Source organism: Cricetulus griseus, chromosome 2, assembly GCF_003668045.3.
Source record: "Cricetulus griseus strain 17A/GY chromosome 2, alternate assembly CriGri-PICRH-1.0, whole genome shotgun sequence".
Lineage (NCBI taxonomy): Eukaryota > Metazoa > Chordata > Mammalia > Rodentia > Cricetidae > Cricetulus > Cricetulus griseus.
The window spans coordinates 163,549,361-163,564,913 of NC_048595.1; the positions used below are offsets into that span (position 1 = coordinate 163,549,361).

A 15,553-nucleotide genomic window follows, 5' to 3' on the forward strand; every position below is an offset into this window, starting at 1 on the left:
AAGGCACAAAAACATAAAATGAGGGGGGAAAGCAGAATTTAACTACATTTGTTGTAAATGTTAAATACTCTCACTACAATCACAAACAGCAGCAACTCCATGAGCAGCAGCCTCTACACATTCAGGCAAAGCTTCAAAAGGAGCATGCTCCACAGGCAGCTCCCTGCTGCAAAAGTGCCACAGCACAGAGACAAGGGAGGACAGAGTGCAGCACTCTGCACCATTCACCCCCAGAAACAGCACAGACATAGCATGGGACACAGATAAAGAGGTAGTCATCACAGACACAGTCACATCAGATTGAGAACTGGCAAGCACTTTTTTTTTTTTTTTTTTAAGAAAACAATTATATTACACAATCATGCTTTTTCTTCATTTTGAAAAACAGGTTGTGGAATCACAACAGGTACAAATGAAAAAGGTCAAGATATGCTTAGAACAATGAACTGAAATGCATGGTATTTCCTGAAGCAGATACAAACAACTGCAGATGGAGGGGCTGCCCAACCATTCCCATCTTTTAACATTTACAAACCTATAAAATACTTGGCTGTTTGTTAACTGTGTCAGGTGTGACAAAAGGGGGAGGGCTCATTATAAATTCTAAAACTTAAATCAAGCAAATAAGACAATCTTTTTAGAAAACATTAAACAACTAGCAATTGATCAATGAATCATTCATGTTATAAATGCCACTAAGGAGTCTGGCTATAAGACACTCAGTGCCTGTCTGCAGCTAACACATCTAAAGAAATTCTTTTGTATATCCTTTGCTTACAAGTTCATGTATGTTTGTAGGAGTTTCTCAGAAAGGAAGCATTGTGTAATTTTTTTCATTTGAATTAGAAACAAGACTGGTTTACATGACAATCCCAGTTCTTCTCCCTCCATTCCTCCCCTTCCACCACCCCCCAACTAAAACCCTATCACATATCCTTTCTTCTATTCTTCCCAACTCAAACATTCTGCTCCCTGATGACCTCTGCATCCTTCCTCTTCTCCCTTCTCATTCTCCTAGCTCCCTCTCCCCTCTTCTGGTGCTCTCAATTTGCTCAGGAGATCTTGTCCCTTCCCCCTTCTCCGGGGGACCAAGTATGTCTCTATTAGGGTCCTCCTTGTTTACTAGCTTCTCTGGCAGTGTGAATTGTAGGCTGGTAATCCTTTACTCTATGTCTAAAATCCACATATGAGTGAGTACATATCATGTTTGTCTTTTTGTGATTGGGTTACCTCGCTCAGAATGGTTTCTTCGAGTTCCATCCATTTTCCTGCAAATTTCAAGATTCCATTGTTTTTTTCTGCTGAGTAGTACTCCATTGTGTAAATGTACCACATTTTCTCTATCCATTCTTCAGTTGAGGGGCATCTAGGCTGCTTCCAGTTTCTGGCTATTACAAATAGTGCTTCTGTGAACATTGTTGAACAGATGTCCTTGTTGTATGAATGTGCTTCTTTTGGGTATATGCCTAGGAGTGGAATTGCTGGATCTTGTGGTAGATTGTGGTACACTGATTCCCATTTTCTTGAGGAGTCACCATACTTATTTCCAAAGTGGCTGTACAAGTTGGCACTCCCACCAGCAGTGGAGAAGTGTTCCCCTTTCTCTGCATCCTCTTCACCATAAATTGTCATTGGTGTTTTTGATTTTGGCCATTCTGACAGGAGTAAGATGGTATCTCAAGAGTTGTTTTGATTTGCATTTCCCTGATGGCTAAGGATGTTGAACACTTTCTTATGTGTCTTTCAGCCATTTTAGATTCCTCTATTGAGAATTGTCTATTTGTTCTGTACCCCACTTTTTAAATTGGATTGTTTGGTGTTTTGGAGACTAGCTTCTTGAGTTCTTTGTATATTTTGGAGATCAGCCCTCTGTCAGATGTGGGGTTGGTGAATATCATTTCCCAGTCCGTGGGCTGCCGAATTGTGTGTTTTTGTTAAGTGTCAAGGCTCACAACCAAGGTGCTTAGTCCTATCAAGAACATACAAGTTTCTATTTTTTTTTTGCACGATCACTCTGTGGTGATATCTGCCAAATTAACAGCCTTAAAAGGACAATTCTTTTATCATTTTTTAAAGAAGTACATTCTTATTTTTATCCACTTTTTTCTATTAATTACTATTAATTACTATCTTTTCTCCCTTTTTTGACTTATATGTTTTTAAATTTAGACCAGTTCCTAGAAAAGCCATGCATTTGTCTACAGAGCCAGTTCCAGGACAAGCCCAAAGCAATACAAAGAAACCCTGTCTCAAAAAAAAAAAAAAAAAAAAACAACAACAACAAAAAAACCATTTGTAAACTTTCCATAGTTTTGGGATCTACTTTAGTGTACCTTTGAAGGTGACACTAAAGCTTCATTACAAAAACAAACAAAAAATTTTCTTCATAGAGAATTTTTAGGGTCATTGCAAAATTATCAAGTGCAAAAAAAAAAAAAAAGAGTCTCATAAATGCTTGTCACTCTATGATTCCATACCCCAATGGTAGATATGCTACAATTGTTAAACATACTTAGATGTATTGTTATCAAAACTACACAGTTTACAACAAGGCCCACTCTTGTGTTTATTACCTGTAGATTTGGACAAATGTATCATGTGCATCCTCCATTTGTACTATCAAAGAGATCAGCCTCACTGCCCTATGGCTTTACCTACTCAGTTCTGCTTTCTCTAGAACCTTGCCTATTTTCAGAAGGGCTGCCATTTCAGAATGCCAGGCATTTGGGGCTGCACAGTATGTAGCCTGTACAGATCCATTTTTCATTTAGTATATGGATCTAAAGTTTCACCATATGTTGTCATTTCTTCCTCATCTTGAGTGACATGACACTGTCTAGATGTACCACAATTTATCAACATCTTAGTTTTGTTCAAAAATTTCAAAATTATGAATCAAGTAGCTATAAGTACCCAAGGTCACATTTTTGTGTGGACGATAAAAGTTTTCAATTCACCTGAGTAAATACCAAAAAACCAGACTCAGTATTGCATGCTGAGTATTGTGGTTGTACTACAAAGTCACAGTCATAAAAGAGCAAAACAGATACACAGACTGCAGGAATTAGGAATAGAGGACCCAGAACTAAACCCACCTAGCTACAGTTATAGTAGCTGTATGCACACAAACCATGCCCACATTTAACATTAAAATTAGAAAAATAACTTTGGAGACTCCATCTCATGGAATATAGAAGTTGGACTGAGAGAACCTGAAATTTTCTATCACAACAATCAATAAATTAACAAATAGAATATTTTCTATCAGATAAAGAACATAAATTATTGAGTTAACAGCCTCCTTAGTAGGGAATAATGCACGTATACATTTAGTAAATATAAATAATAAAATTATTGTTATTTTATTTCAAAACATTATTGTGTATGACATGTATGCCATGGTGCATGTAGGGAGGTCAGAGGACAACTCTGCAGTTGCTCATTTTCTTTCACCTGTATGTGGCCTCCAAGTATAGAAATGGCTTGTAAGAAAAAAAAAATTGTAGATTATTTCTTAGTTACTTAACTTTATCCTTTCATCTCAAAGTTTTGTGTATGTTTAAAAAATGCAACATGGCCTGGCATGGTGGTACATGCCTGTAATCCCAGCAACTTGGGAGGCTGAGGCAGGATTGGTAGGTTTCAGGCCATCCTTTGTGATTATGGCCCTTTGACTGTGGTCCTGCCTCAAAGATTAAAAAAAAAAAAAAAAAAAAAAAATTAAAAAGGCGAATATATTAAGTTCTACAAAGTTTACAAATTATTAAAGTTATTAATGTTAGTAATACAGTCTCAAAACCTTATTAGTTTTATATTAGCCAACTAGAACTTATATAACAAAGTACCACAAATTGAATGGCTTAGTATTGTTTACTCTCACAGGTGTCGGCAGAGCCATGCTCTCTCTCTCACAGGTTTCAGGTCACACTTCTAATGTAGGGACATACCTCATGTTCAGCCATTCAAAATGTGGTAGACATCTGGGTTGTTTCCATTTGTGAAATGAAATGTATAATGTTTACAATAGAAACATTCTTGCAAGTTTTACGTGGACCTGTTTAAATTTAAATCTAGGAGTGAAACGATGTGACTACATAGTAATCTTATATTTAATTTTTGAAGAATAACCAACTTTCCTAAAATAGTTACGACAATTTAATTCTTATCAGCAATATATGAGTGCTCCATTTTTCTACAACATCACTAATAGTTGTTACAGTCATGTTTTTAATAAAGATATTTAGAAGTGTGAAATACTATTTCACCTGTGATATATGATGTTCAACATTATATATGCTGCCCATCATTATATGCTACCCACTTTCATGGTAATGGCTACCTACCACACTGCAAAGATACTGCTATTAAATAATACTGAGTGTCAAGGATACATATTTGAAAAGCCAAGCATCATGTACATTAATATGTTATTTCCAATGACCATTAGATTATCATCTATCTTTCTATCTACCAGTCTTACAGTCAGACATAAATATTAGCTATACCAGAGACATCTTTCCTGGGCATTTAACATATGGAAGGAGTCAAACAACAGACTTGATACAATGTTCTCCCCATCCTACATCAATCCATTTAAAAATAATTTAGATAGTCTAGAGAAGGTGGCTCATGCCTGCAATTCAACCACTTGGAGGCTATGGCAAGAGGATCTGAGCCACACAGTTTCAGGCACGTTTGGATCATTAACTGTGGTGGTTTGAGTAAGAATTGGTCCCACTGACACTATTTAAAAGGATTAGGAGGTGTGGCATTGTTAGAGGAAGTGTGTCACTGGATTAATCCACCACCACCACCACCACCCCACCCCCATCACTTCCTCTCCTCCTCTGCCTCTGATTAGGATGTTACTCTCTGCTACTGCTCCAGCACCTGCCTCAACATGCAGTCATGATGCTTATGGACTAAACCTCTAAAACTGTAAGCAAGCCCCCAGTTAAATGCTTTGGTCATGGTGTCTCTTCACAGAAACAGAATAGTGACTAGGACACTAATCCTTAAGGTAAGAAAGATTGAATAAACCAAACCAGACAATGACATCAAAGTACTTTTAAGGGTACCCTACTTGGCTCCCCTGAGCTACCGAGTTTATTATTTAAAAACAGCTTAAAGCTTTGGGATATAGTAGCTAATTATCAGAAATTAATCAAATTTAGATCAGAAACAAGGTATCTTGTGTAACTAGTAAGTTAAAGCAGCAAAGAAAATTGGGTTGCAGTTTTCCTTCCAGAATTTTCTATAGGGCTGAATAGAATACTTGGGGGGTAAAACAAAGCATCGAGTACTTTCAAGTGTCCACTTACTCTGGTAAGAGAAACACCTACCAACTGTGCAGAGTGGCACATGTTCATTTTCATGACAACGTTGCCCATTGGACAGCTCAGATGGGAGGTTTGCCTCTTGGGTACATTTCTCAACTTCCGTAAGTGCCAGCAATAGCATGCTTTTCACACTGTGATGGATAACTATTGTGTGGGCATGTGCATGTGTGCATGTGTGGTGATCAAAAGGCACCTTATAGGAGTTGACTCTCTGTTTCTATTCTGTGGGTTCTGAGGATCAAACTCTAGTTGCCACAGCAGCAAACACCATAAACCACTGAGTCATCTTATTAGGCCCCTAAATCAAGTTTTATTCTCAAAAATTCTTGATCTGTGGTTAGCTAAATCTAGTGATACGTTCTGATATCAAAGAAACCCAACTCAATGACCTATTACTGAGAAATTCGTATTTACCTGTGTCCATACTTTGGTTCAACTGTTGATCACTTGTTTCTCCATCTTCACTGATATATCCAGGTGGTGGTGTTTCTACAAAAGTTTAGAACAAATCAAGTATAGTTGATTTCAGCTTTTTCTCCCAGCTATCAAATAGAAGCAACAAGAAAATCAAAAAAGTATGTATAAAAAGAAAAATTGGATATTGGTGTGTGTGTGTGTGTGTGTCATTATAAAAAGCAAAATTGGTTTGGCAATTGAGGCCCTAATCTATATCTTGCAGGTGAATCCCGAAAGCAGGCCTGTAGCAAAACCCAGCTTTCCTGGCATATTTTCTTAGACATTATTTACTATCTGGCTCATGTGTACATATTCTGGAACAGCCAAAAACCTAACTTCAAAGATGCCTCTTCACAGGATTCAAAGACATTAGTATTCTCTCTCTTCTCTCTCTCTCTCTCTCTCTCTCTCTCTCTCTCTCTCTCTCTCTCTCTCTCTTTTTCTTTTTTTAAACTAATGGGCACCACGCACAGATGGATACTTGGGAGAAGATTGATGTACAAACAGCTGGGATTTCAGATTACACTCAACTGTACTGGGGAGGTTACAGTAGCATGACTCAGGACTGACCTACCCTGAATCCAAACTGAAAAAGCTCCTTCCTGGGATTTCTAACTGCTTAACAATTCTAAATAATTGAAGCAGAAACAAAAATAAAGTACTTGCTGAAAATATTGGGATTCTAACATCATTTCCAACACATTTTCTGAATAAAATATTTACATTCAGGAAGCACCTGCATAACTAAGTAAATTTCAAAGATAATAAAAACATGAATGCAATTTTATCATTTGTGATTTTAAGGGGAAAAAGTTCAAAAGATTTAACCCTGTATCATTTTTAATTTTTAACAGTAACTCAAAATAATACAGACACACAACATAAAAGAGATCTTGACTTTATTTAAGGGGAAGGATGCCTAATGTCAGCATTTGGGAGGCAAAGGCAGGAGGATCTCTATTAAGATCAAGGCCAAACTGGACCACACAATAAGATTCTGCCTGTCTTAAAAACAAACTGCTCTCACATTCTCATTTAGAAGTCAGTATATCAATATGTTTATACTGAAATTTAAAAAACAAAGTATCTTCATAGATTCAAGCAATAAATAATAATTCATATCGTTACCCACTATTTTAAAGATTAAAACTAAGAAAATTTAAAAAGCTGAGCTCTGCCAGTCTGAGGATCAGTGTTTCAAAGGTCTAAGATGGAAAAAGTCCAACTCTAAGACATTTTATCTCATTCCATTATTTTTTTAAAAATTATTTATATATTTATATTTTATGTATGAATGTTCTGCACATATACCTGCAGGCCAGAACAGAGCACCAGATCTCAAAACAGATGTTTGTGAGCTACAGATGTGGTCGCTGAGAATTAAACTCAGATCCTGTGGAAGAATAGCCAGTGCTCTTAACCTCTGAGCCATCTCTTTAGCACCTCATTCTATTTCTTTACCATCTTCCGTTATTATTTATCTATAAATTGATAAGCTATCAGCATTAAGTGATGTTAAAAGTTCTTTTGAGGGACTGGAGCAATGGTTCAGTTGTTAGAAGCAGGTATTATTCTTGCAAAGAACCTGAAGTCAGTGGGGACCTATACTCACATGCGCATTGACACACATATTATATTAATTTAAAATAATAAAAATATAATTTGGAAAAAATTATTTTGAATTTACAAAAGTAAATTCTTTGGTTTTGCTGTCACTGAACTGGAGAGAAAAACAACTTGTGTATTTCACTTCTAATTTGCTACTTTATAAAACAATGACATCTAAATAATTAAGAGAATAAAGAAAAAAAGCTCAAATCTCTTATTATCAGGAGAGTAAGCATTTTGAATAATGTTGCAAGTAATTTTCTGGTGCATGTCTCAGAAGACCTTGATACACTACAATTTGTTAGCGTTATGGAGTAACAACAGCTGCCATATAAGACTTAAATGCTTCACTTCATGTCACACACACACACACACTCCCACTCCACTGCTAGCCAGTTTATAAAAGACACTCAATTCCCCCCCAAAAGGAAATGTTTCATTTTATGATTCTTCTCTTCCCTCACCTTACTCTGTACTAGGATCTTATCCTCTCTTACTAATGTCACAAAATTTCTACATACTAGCACCTGGGACCTACAGGCAGGGTGGCACAGGACATCTAGTCTTTAAAAAAAAATCAACACTTAAATAAGCTATTAAAACAAACAAAACTCATTTTTTCTTAAAGATTTAAAAACTATCTTCAATGAACAAATATCATTTTCATAATGCAATACACCAAATAAAAGTCTTTGATTCCCCATGTTTCTATTGTATAAAATAAAAGTTGGAATAGGAAAAAAAACAGAAAAAGGTGGGGAAATGGATGAAGCAGGCAGGCAGGGACTGGGAGACATTAAAAATTTAGAATACAAGTAATTCCCAATTAGTTTCTACAAACAAAAAGTAAGTAGTTGTTTTTTGCTAGAAAACAGAAAAAACTATAGGAGTTGGTACTGATTGTAAAATATCCCTGGACCGCATAAAACAAGAGACAAGAGCACAATCTGAGCTCCAGTGAAATGGCTCAATGGGTACGGTGACTGCCACATAAGCCTGGCAACCTAGTCAACCCCTGGCATTCATGTAAAGATGGAAGGGGACAACTGAACCCACAAAGTTGTCCCCTCCTTTCACACATGTGCACACATACCTCACACACTCCCCAGTTTTTACAGTAGAATTTGAGAACCATGTAGTTGAAGTAACTCATTTTTTCAGCAGAATTAACTAAGGCCCAAGAGAAACATAAACAAGCATTTTCTCTTTATCAATGTGTTGTTTATCTATAAAACTAAAATATTATATGTACTAAATGTTTAACCACCATAAGTGTTACCAAATTACCCATGGAAAAATGATTGTTTAGATGTGTAGTTATGTTTGTTCCAGGGATACACTAAGCTAATGTTATGCACTTCTTTACTTCAGACTAACTAGGATCTTTTCCCTACTACTCATAAGTACTTTGTTTAAAGCCATTGCAAGAAAAAATAAAAAGTAAACCTTTTATCCAAATAAACTGTTTAATGTAGATGTAGACACTGCACAAAATCATCACCCAACAAATCAGACTTTTCTGTCCAGAGTCAAGAACATTCTGAAATTTGAAACTACATTACTAACACTGGGCATTTGTTACAAGATTGCTGTTTACCTAAGTTTTAAGAGATTTCTAAGGCAAAAATACCTGGGATGTAATTACTCTGTGGCTCAATTCCCGCTGGGAAATTAGTGTTTTCTGGAATGGAGTGGGTATAGTCATCCAGAGGCGGCAGTTCTGTTAGGATCTCTGTATGCCGAGGCACTAATACTGGAGGCAAAACTGCAAGAGGTAAAGAAAGAAATCTGCATTAGTGGCAAGTGTGGTGAAGGGGAGGGGCCTTTACTCAAAGTTCTCACAAGACAGAAGGGAGCAGCTTCACTTTTCAAAGTCTTGGGACACCTATCCGATATTACAGCACTAAGAAACTGAAACTGACAATCTGTCATGGAGTTGATTTACATAATTCACCATTTAAGTTTCCAAATCAATGTTTATTTTGTAATTTGGGGAACAATGTGATCCTGTCAATACTATATTACCATAAGAATTTATAAAATCCCATTAGAAATGGTGAGGGAAAAGTCATAACTAAAGTCAGATTTAAATTTTTTTCTAAAAATACAGGGTTTTTTTTTTTAGCTCATTAAATCCAAAGTCCTACTATAAACTTCACTCAGTTACTTCTCTAAAAATGTTGTCATTCAAGCACCTCTGAAAGCAGTCAAGAGTGGAATGCTGAAAGCAGGTACCAGAGAGACACAAGGACAATTCTCAGCAGACAGCAAGTCTGTGGGATTTACTGGATACATACCTGGCTGTCCAAAAGAGTAAGCTGCCAAGAAATGGACATGTCCCTTTTCAAGATAGTTTTTCCATAAAAGTTTTTTTTTTTAAAAAAAAAAAAAAAAAAAAAAGGAACAAAGCATTTAAAACTGCTACCAAATGATATACTCAACTTAAGGTAGTTCATTACAATTTTACATTAACATTTCCCTGAGGCACAAGGAGTACTAGTCTTCAGTCAGCCTTGTAGTTTAAAACCAGGAAAACAAAACAAAAAACCACCTACAGTTTTCCTACCTGGTGTCTCAACTCTCTGGTAGTGGTAAGGATTTACACATACTTCATCTTTTTTCAGATTAAAAGCATATTCGCAGTTTTCAATTGCCTTGAGCTCATGATGACTGTGAAGGTCCGGCCAGCGCCATAACCGGCAATATATAACATGTGGCAACCCTTTCCGATGAGAAACCTGAAGACGACCATCAAGAGACCTATTCGGAAGCAAGGGGAAAGAGGAGGGCATTTTTAAAAGAAGAGACTAGGTATCATCAAAAGGGGCGAATTAATACACTAAGAGCACAATGAAGGAAACCACGGCCATTACTAACGCTTTAGTAATATCCAGAAGAATAGTGCATTCTGGCTTGGATCTGATTGAGCAAGCAGTGGCCCTAGCACCTGTCTCCTATCAGTATGCGTATAACAACTCACGTGCCAATGGAAGGCTAGCCTCATGGGCAAGTGATCTACAAAGTGTCATGTGTTATACTTGAAAACTTCATCAATGTCTATTTTTAATAAGCTAAACTTTCAAAGGCATTAATTCTGAAGCAACTGGTTGTCAAAAAAAGGAAGTAGTATGAAAATGGTTATAAATATCAACAATGATGTGACAGTAACTTACTTGGACTAATGTAACTTGTTAAGTGTGACTTTTGGTCTCTTAGGCTTATTTATGAAGCTCACACAGAAATGCAGATGGTGATGAATGTGAGATGGAATGGACAAATACCAATGTGCTTAAAAGAGAATGAAGTGATTTTTAAAAAAAAAAAAGATGACAGAAAAATAAGTTAGCCTACGATTAATTGTGATGTGAGCGGTTCATCAAATACTATTATAAAGATGAGATTAACAAGAAATTTAGGAAAAACTAGTCACGTATCTACTTAAAATTAGGCCAATAACAAATTGTCTAATCTTGGACTACAATGAGTATATAGATATTCTTTATGGGACACAATCATCTGAAGGTTCTAAACTAAAATTGCATTGATCAAAACATCAGCTGAAACATTTAATATATTTTTAATGCTGGCAAGCAGATACTTTACATGCTATGCCTTATTTACAGTAAGTTAACATCCTAGGCAAGTTATACTAAGCAAGCCCGTTGAAGTCTTCCAAAGCACACCCTCCCACAAGGTCTCTAGGGTTCCACAGGGGCAGAATATTCACCTGGTTTGTTCAGAGAAGCTGTAAAGGCCTGTTGTATCCCACTGATCTACCGTATTTGGTGTACTCAGTCCCCAAATTTCAGAGCAAGTGCTGTGCATAAATTGAAAAACAAAAAGTTGATGTGAACATGGAAGCATGGTTATTCAAAGTACCATGATGCAAAGCATGGAGAATGTACAGAATACTTCCTTCACCCAGAAAATATACATGGCTTCACCCATCACAGGTCACTGCTGGCCACTATATTTTCTATATGAAGGAAGCCAATAAAATGGAACATGTGACTCCAGATAAGTTATGATTATGTTTTTATATGTGAACACCAATGCTCGCTAACCTAATGGTATCATACCTATAATGTCCTTTACAATTTCCTTTACTCAAAGAGTTCATCCTATGCTATCAACCCAATTAACAAGTTTAAAAAACAGCAACAACAACAAACCCACTTCAATTACAAATAGCTGTCAACTGGTTCTTTTAATATAGAAAAAGTCCCTCTGAAAATAAATATTTATCATTCGGGTGTGGTAGCACACACCTGTAATCCCAGCACTTGGGAGGGTAGTAGCAAGAAGAACAGGGGTTCAATGCTTGCCTAGGTTACCCAGTAAATTGTAGGCCAGCCTGATCTATGAGATCCTGTTTCAAAAATAAGTATGTAAAATAAATAAACTGGACATACCCACAGTGAAGACTTCCAGATTATCTGTCTGTACTACTTAAAGAGATTCAGTGTTACTGAGAGCTCTAATTGCTTTCTTGCCATCATCTATAAAGGGCACAGTAGATAAACTAGTCATTCTAGTATAACACATCTTAAAATTTCTTTTCACATCTTTCCAGAACACAGGCACGCCAAAGATAATTCACCCTGTTTTCCCTGAACTTCTACCTCTAAGCAACTACCAGCCTATGGGCAAAGGGAAGAATTTAAAGGGAACTTTCAGATAGGAGTTTTGATGGCCTTGTCTCTCAGCTATGAAGCCGTTACTTTTTAAATCAGTCAAATAAAATTTTTGAGACTCAATTCCACTTCACACATATTACCAAAGTCAGAAAATCTGAGAAAAAAGGGAACATTTCTAATAACATTTAAAAATAAGCAACTGATTAGTTTCACATTTGCCCACTGTTAGTGAGATAACTGGATCAACAAGGGTATCAGGAAAGCACAGGCTCTCCTGAGGCTAGGGACAGTCTGAGAAGTGGTTCTCAACTTTCCTAATGCTGCAACCCTTCAATACAGTTCCTCACATTGCAGTGACCCCCACACACCATAAAACTATTTTTGTTGCAGCTCCAGACCTGCAATTTTGCTACTGTTATGAATCATATTATGTAAATATCTGTGTTTTCCTATGGTCTGAGGTGACCCCTATAAAAGGGTCTTTTGACCCAGTCCCAAGGGGTCACGACCCACAGGTCGAGACTAGTCTAGACTGACCCAGCCGCAGGACACCCCTAATTTTTAGTACACAGTAACTGGAATTGAACAGGTGGGTGGGAAAGGGGACAGAGAGAGCGAGAAAGATGGGGAGAGAGAAAGACTAGAACAGAGGGACAGAAAGGAAAGGGGAAAAAAATAAAGGGCATACTTAGAAATTTTCCTGACCTGACCTGATTATAAATTTTATATAGTCTCACTTTTTAACAGTACAAACATCACCATACTATGAAAAGCAGAAAAAGCCAAGAAATTAAAGAATAATTTAGACCTTCCTCTTGTGATCCTGAACTGAAATGAATAGTATACTGTTGATTCTTTCTTTGAAAACAATACAGGGGTAGTGACAGTGTAACTGGAGGCTATTCTGCCATGGTGATAGGAAGAACCTCTCACTCAAGTTCCTCTGAGATTGAGACAAGAACCAGAACCTAGGGCACAAAGCACTTTAGCTGTATTCTACTGGGCCTGAAATAAACCAAAGAATAAAGAGCAATGAGTAAGAACATGAACTACCAGATGTAGATTGATGCAGACCTTAGTCTACCTCAGCCTCTGATTACCATCAAGCCACCACGCAGCTTATGTCTCTTACCTACTCTATTCCCTCAAACTGGAAAGCTTATTTAAAAACATTAATTCTAGCTAGGAAAATATTTGCTTGTTTGTTTTATATGTAAGCTCAGGCAATCTTGAAACATACAACCCTGCTTCAGCCTCCCAAGGGCTGGAGGCTATGGTTATACATCACCCACCCCAGCCAGGACAACACTCTAAAACAGATCCACTTTGTAACAACAAGCACAAGGCAACTAGAGTGTGTGTAATTATTAAAGAAACAACTTTAGCATAGCTAAATACAAAAGCACAAAAAAGATACATGGCCCTAATTTATAGACTTTATGATGCAGACAAGATTCTCTAAGCATAACACACAAGAAAGCTGAGGAGACTACATCACAAATCCTCCTCAGCTAAAAAGCAGATGGACACAAGAACACTCTAACGCAGAACAGACTCCACTTCCAGCAGAGTTCAAGAGCTTCAATTAGGTCAATTTTCTCAAATCACAGCTTTAACCAATCAAATATAAAGCACTTAAAAACAAAATAAAGACCAGAAGCATATAAACTGAAAGGTGTCATCTTGGGGGTGAGAAATGCCACACTGGATGAGAGGTGCATTTCCAAGACTTTGTACTTAGGGCAGTCCCCAGCCTCAGTAACTCAAGGTAACTGGAACCCACACATAAACTGCAGTCTAACTGTAAATAAAGCAGCCAGAGGGGAGGAATCTTCAAACTACAACCTCTGCCCAAATCTTTGACTGACACATGGACAGAACATGGGGACTGAAGATACCAGCACTTGGGTTCAAAGCTCAAAGAACTGACAAGGAAAATCTCAATTCTGAAACTAATAAATACCCGCTAAAACAAAAATCAAAACTCTTCAGAGGGTGGGACAACAGTACAATGCTGTTTCGAAAAACTAGTACACGATTAAAAGTCACACAAACAGCAACAGAAACAGGTCAGATATGAACTTTAAAGTAATTATTATGAATATGCTCATGAAATTAATGAACAGATCAGGAATCTCAGCAAATGTAGACTACAGAAATGAATCAAACAAATGCTAAAACTGAAAATTACAAACACTGAGATAGAGACCAAAGGCCAAACAAATAATCAGTGAATGTATACATTAGTACAAACTACCTAATCAAAAACAGTAAAATAAAAAAAAAAACTAAAAATCAAAATGAAGTCTCAATAATGTATATAGTTAGAGAATAGAATATATAGAGAATAGAACAGTAACAAATTAATGCCTACCCAACAAATTATGACAGGGCACTGTCTTCTCTTAGAACCCTTCCAGTACAAATCCTTTGCAACTCTCCTAAGTTCCTCTCAAAGACCCCCAGGCAGGCACTCCTGAAGGTTCCCACCCCTACTCCAGAAGACCTGAGTAGGTGTCCAGTTAGCACATGGAGGAGTCTATTGGAAGCCACACCCAATGGACCTTCTATTCCCTCTATCCCCACATCATTGATCTGCCTGGGTCCCTACTTCTTCCTTTAATGCTTATTCTTAGTTAGGGGTGTCCCGTCTTAACTTGGCTTGTTTCTAGCCAGCTTTTCTTAAATTAACCCTTCTATCTTGTGCTTCTGGGCTTTTCCTGTTCTCTTACTTCTGTAAAATCTTAACTCTTACTCTGTGGCTGACTCAGTGGCTGACCCCTGATGTCCTCCTCATGTTGTTTCTTCTCCTCATTTCTCCTTCTATTTATACTCTGTGCCTGCCAGTCCCACCTGTCCTTTCTCCTGCCTTGCTATTGAACATTCAGCTCTTTATTAGACCACCAGGTGTTTTAGAAAGGCACAGTAACACAGCTTCACAGTTAAACAAATGCAACATAAACAAAAGTCACACACCTTTAAAATGATATTCCCCAACAATGGGTAACTGCTAAACTCATCTTCTCACCCTAAATTTAGAGTCTTCCAGAATGTCATAGAAACGGACTTATATGCTGTACACTTCACTCTTGGGGTTCAGCCTGACTCATGCTGCACAACGACTTTGAGATTCATCTATGTTAACATGAAGCACAATTCTTTATGTGTTTGCTGAGCTTTCCATTCCCTGAACAGACCAGTTTCTTTAGTCACTGTTTTCTGATGGATATAAAGCTAACCTGTCTCCAGGCTATAACTATTAGGACTAATGCTGCTACAAGTATCCACTGTAGACACAGTTTCCCACTGGTGCTGGGTTACTCCCTAGAACTCTTGAGATGTAACCAGATGCATGTTCAGCTTTATTGGAAAGGAATAGCTCTTCTGAGTGGATGTACTCCAGTCCATTTAATTATTCTGGTGACTATATTGTGGTATTTCATTATGAGCTGTTTTCTAGTGACTAATGATACTGCATTTTCCTGTCCCAACTAGTCCTTTGTTATCTTTTGT

At 37.2% G+C, this 15,553-nt stretch overlaps 1 protein-coding gene across 4 annotated transcripts in view; it reads right to left on the bottom strand.

Moving 5' to 3' along the window:
• The window catches only part of Smad2 (SMAD family member 2), a 67,779-nt gene that overhangs the window by 14,245 nt on the left and 37,981 nt on the right, over positions 1-15,553 (bottom strand). For 3 of the 4 annotated variants that reach the window (XM_027397925.2, XM_035440048.1, XM_035440049.1), the window contains exons 3-6: positions 11,131-11,220; positions 9,970-10,163; positions 9,034-9,168; positions 5,754-5,828 (exon numbers count right to left, since the gene is read on the bottom strand). In XM_027397925.2, the coding sequence (XP_027253726.1) occupies positions 5,754-5,828; positions 9,034-9,168; positions 9,970-10,163; positions 11,131-11,220 (494 nt within the window). The remainder of the gene's footprint in view (positions 1-5,753; positions 5,829-9,033; positions 9,169-9,969; positions 10,164-11,130; positions 11,221-15,553) is intronic. The other variant, XM_035440050.1, reaches the window with a different exon arrangement.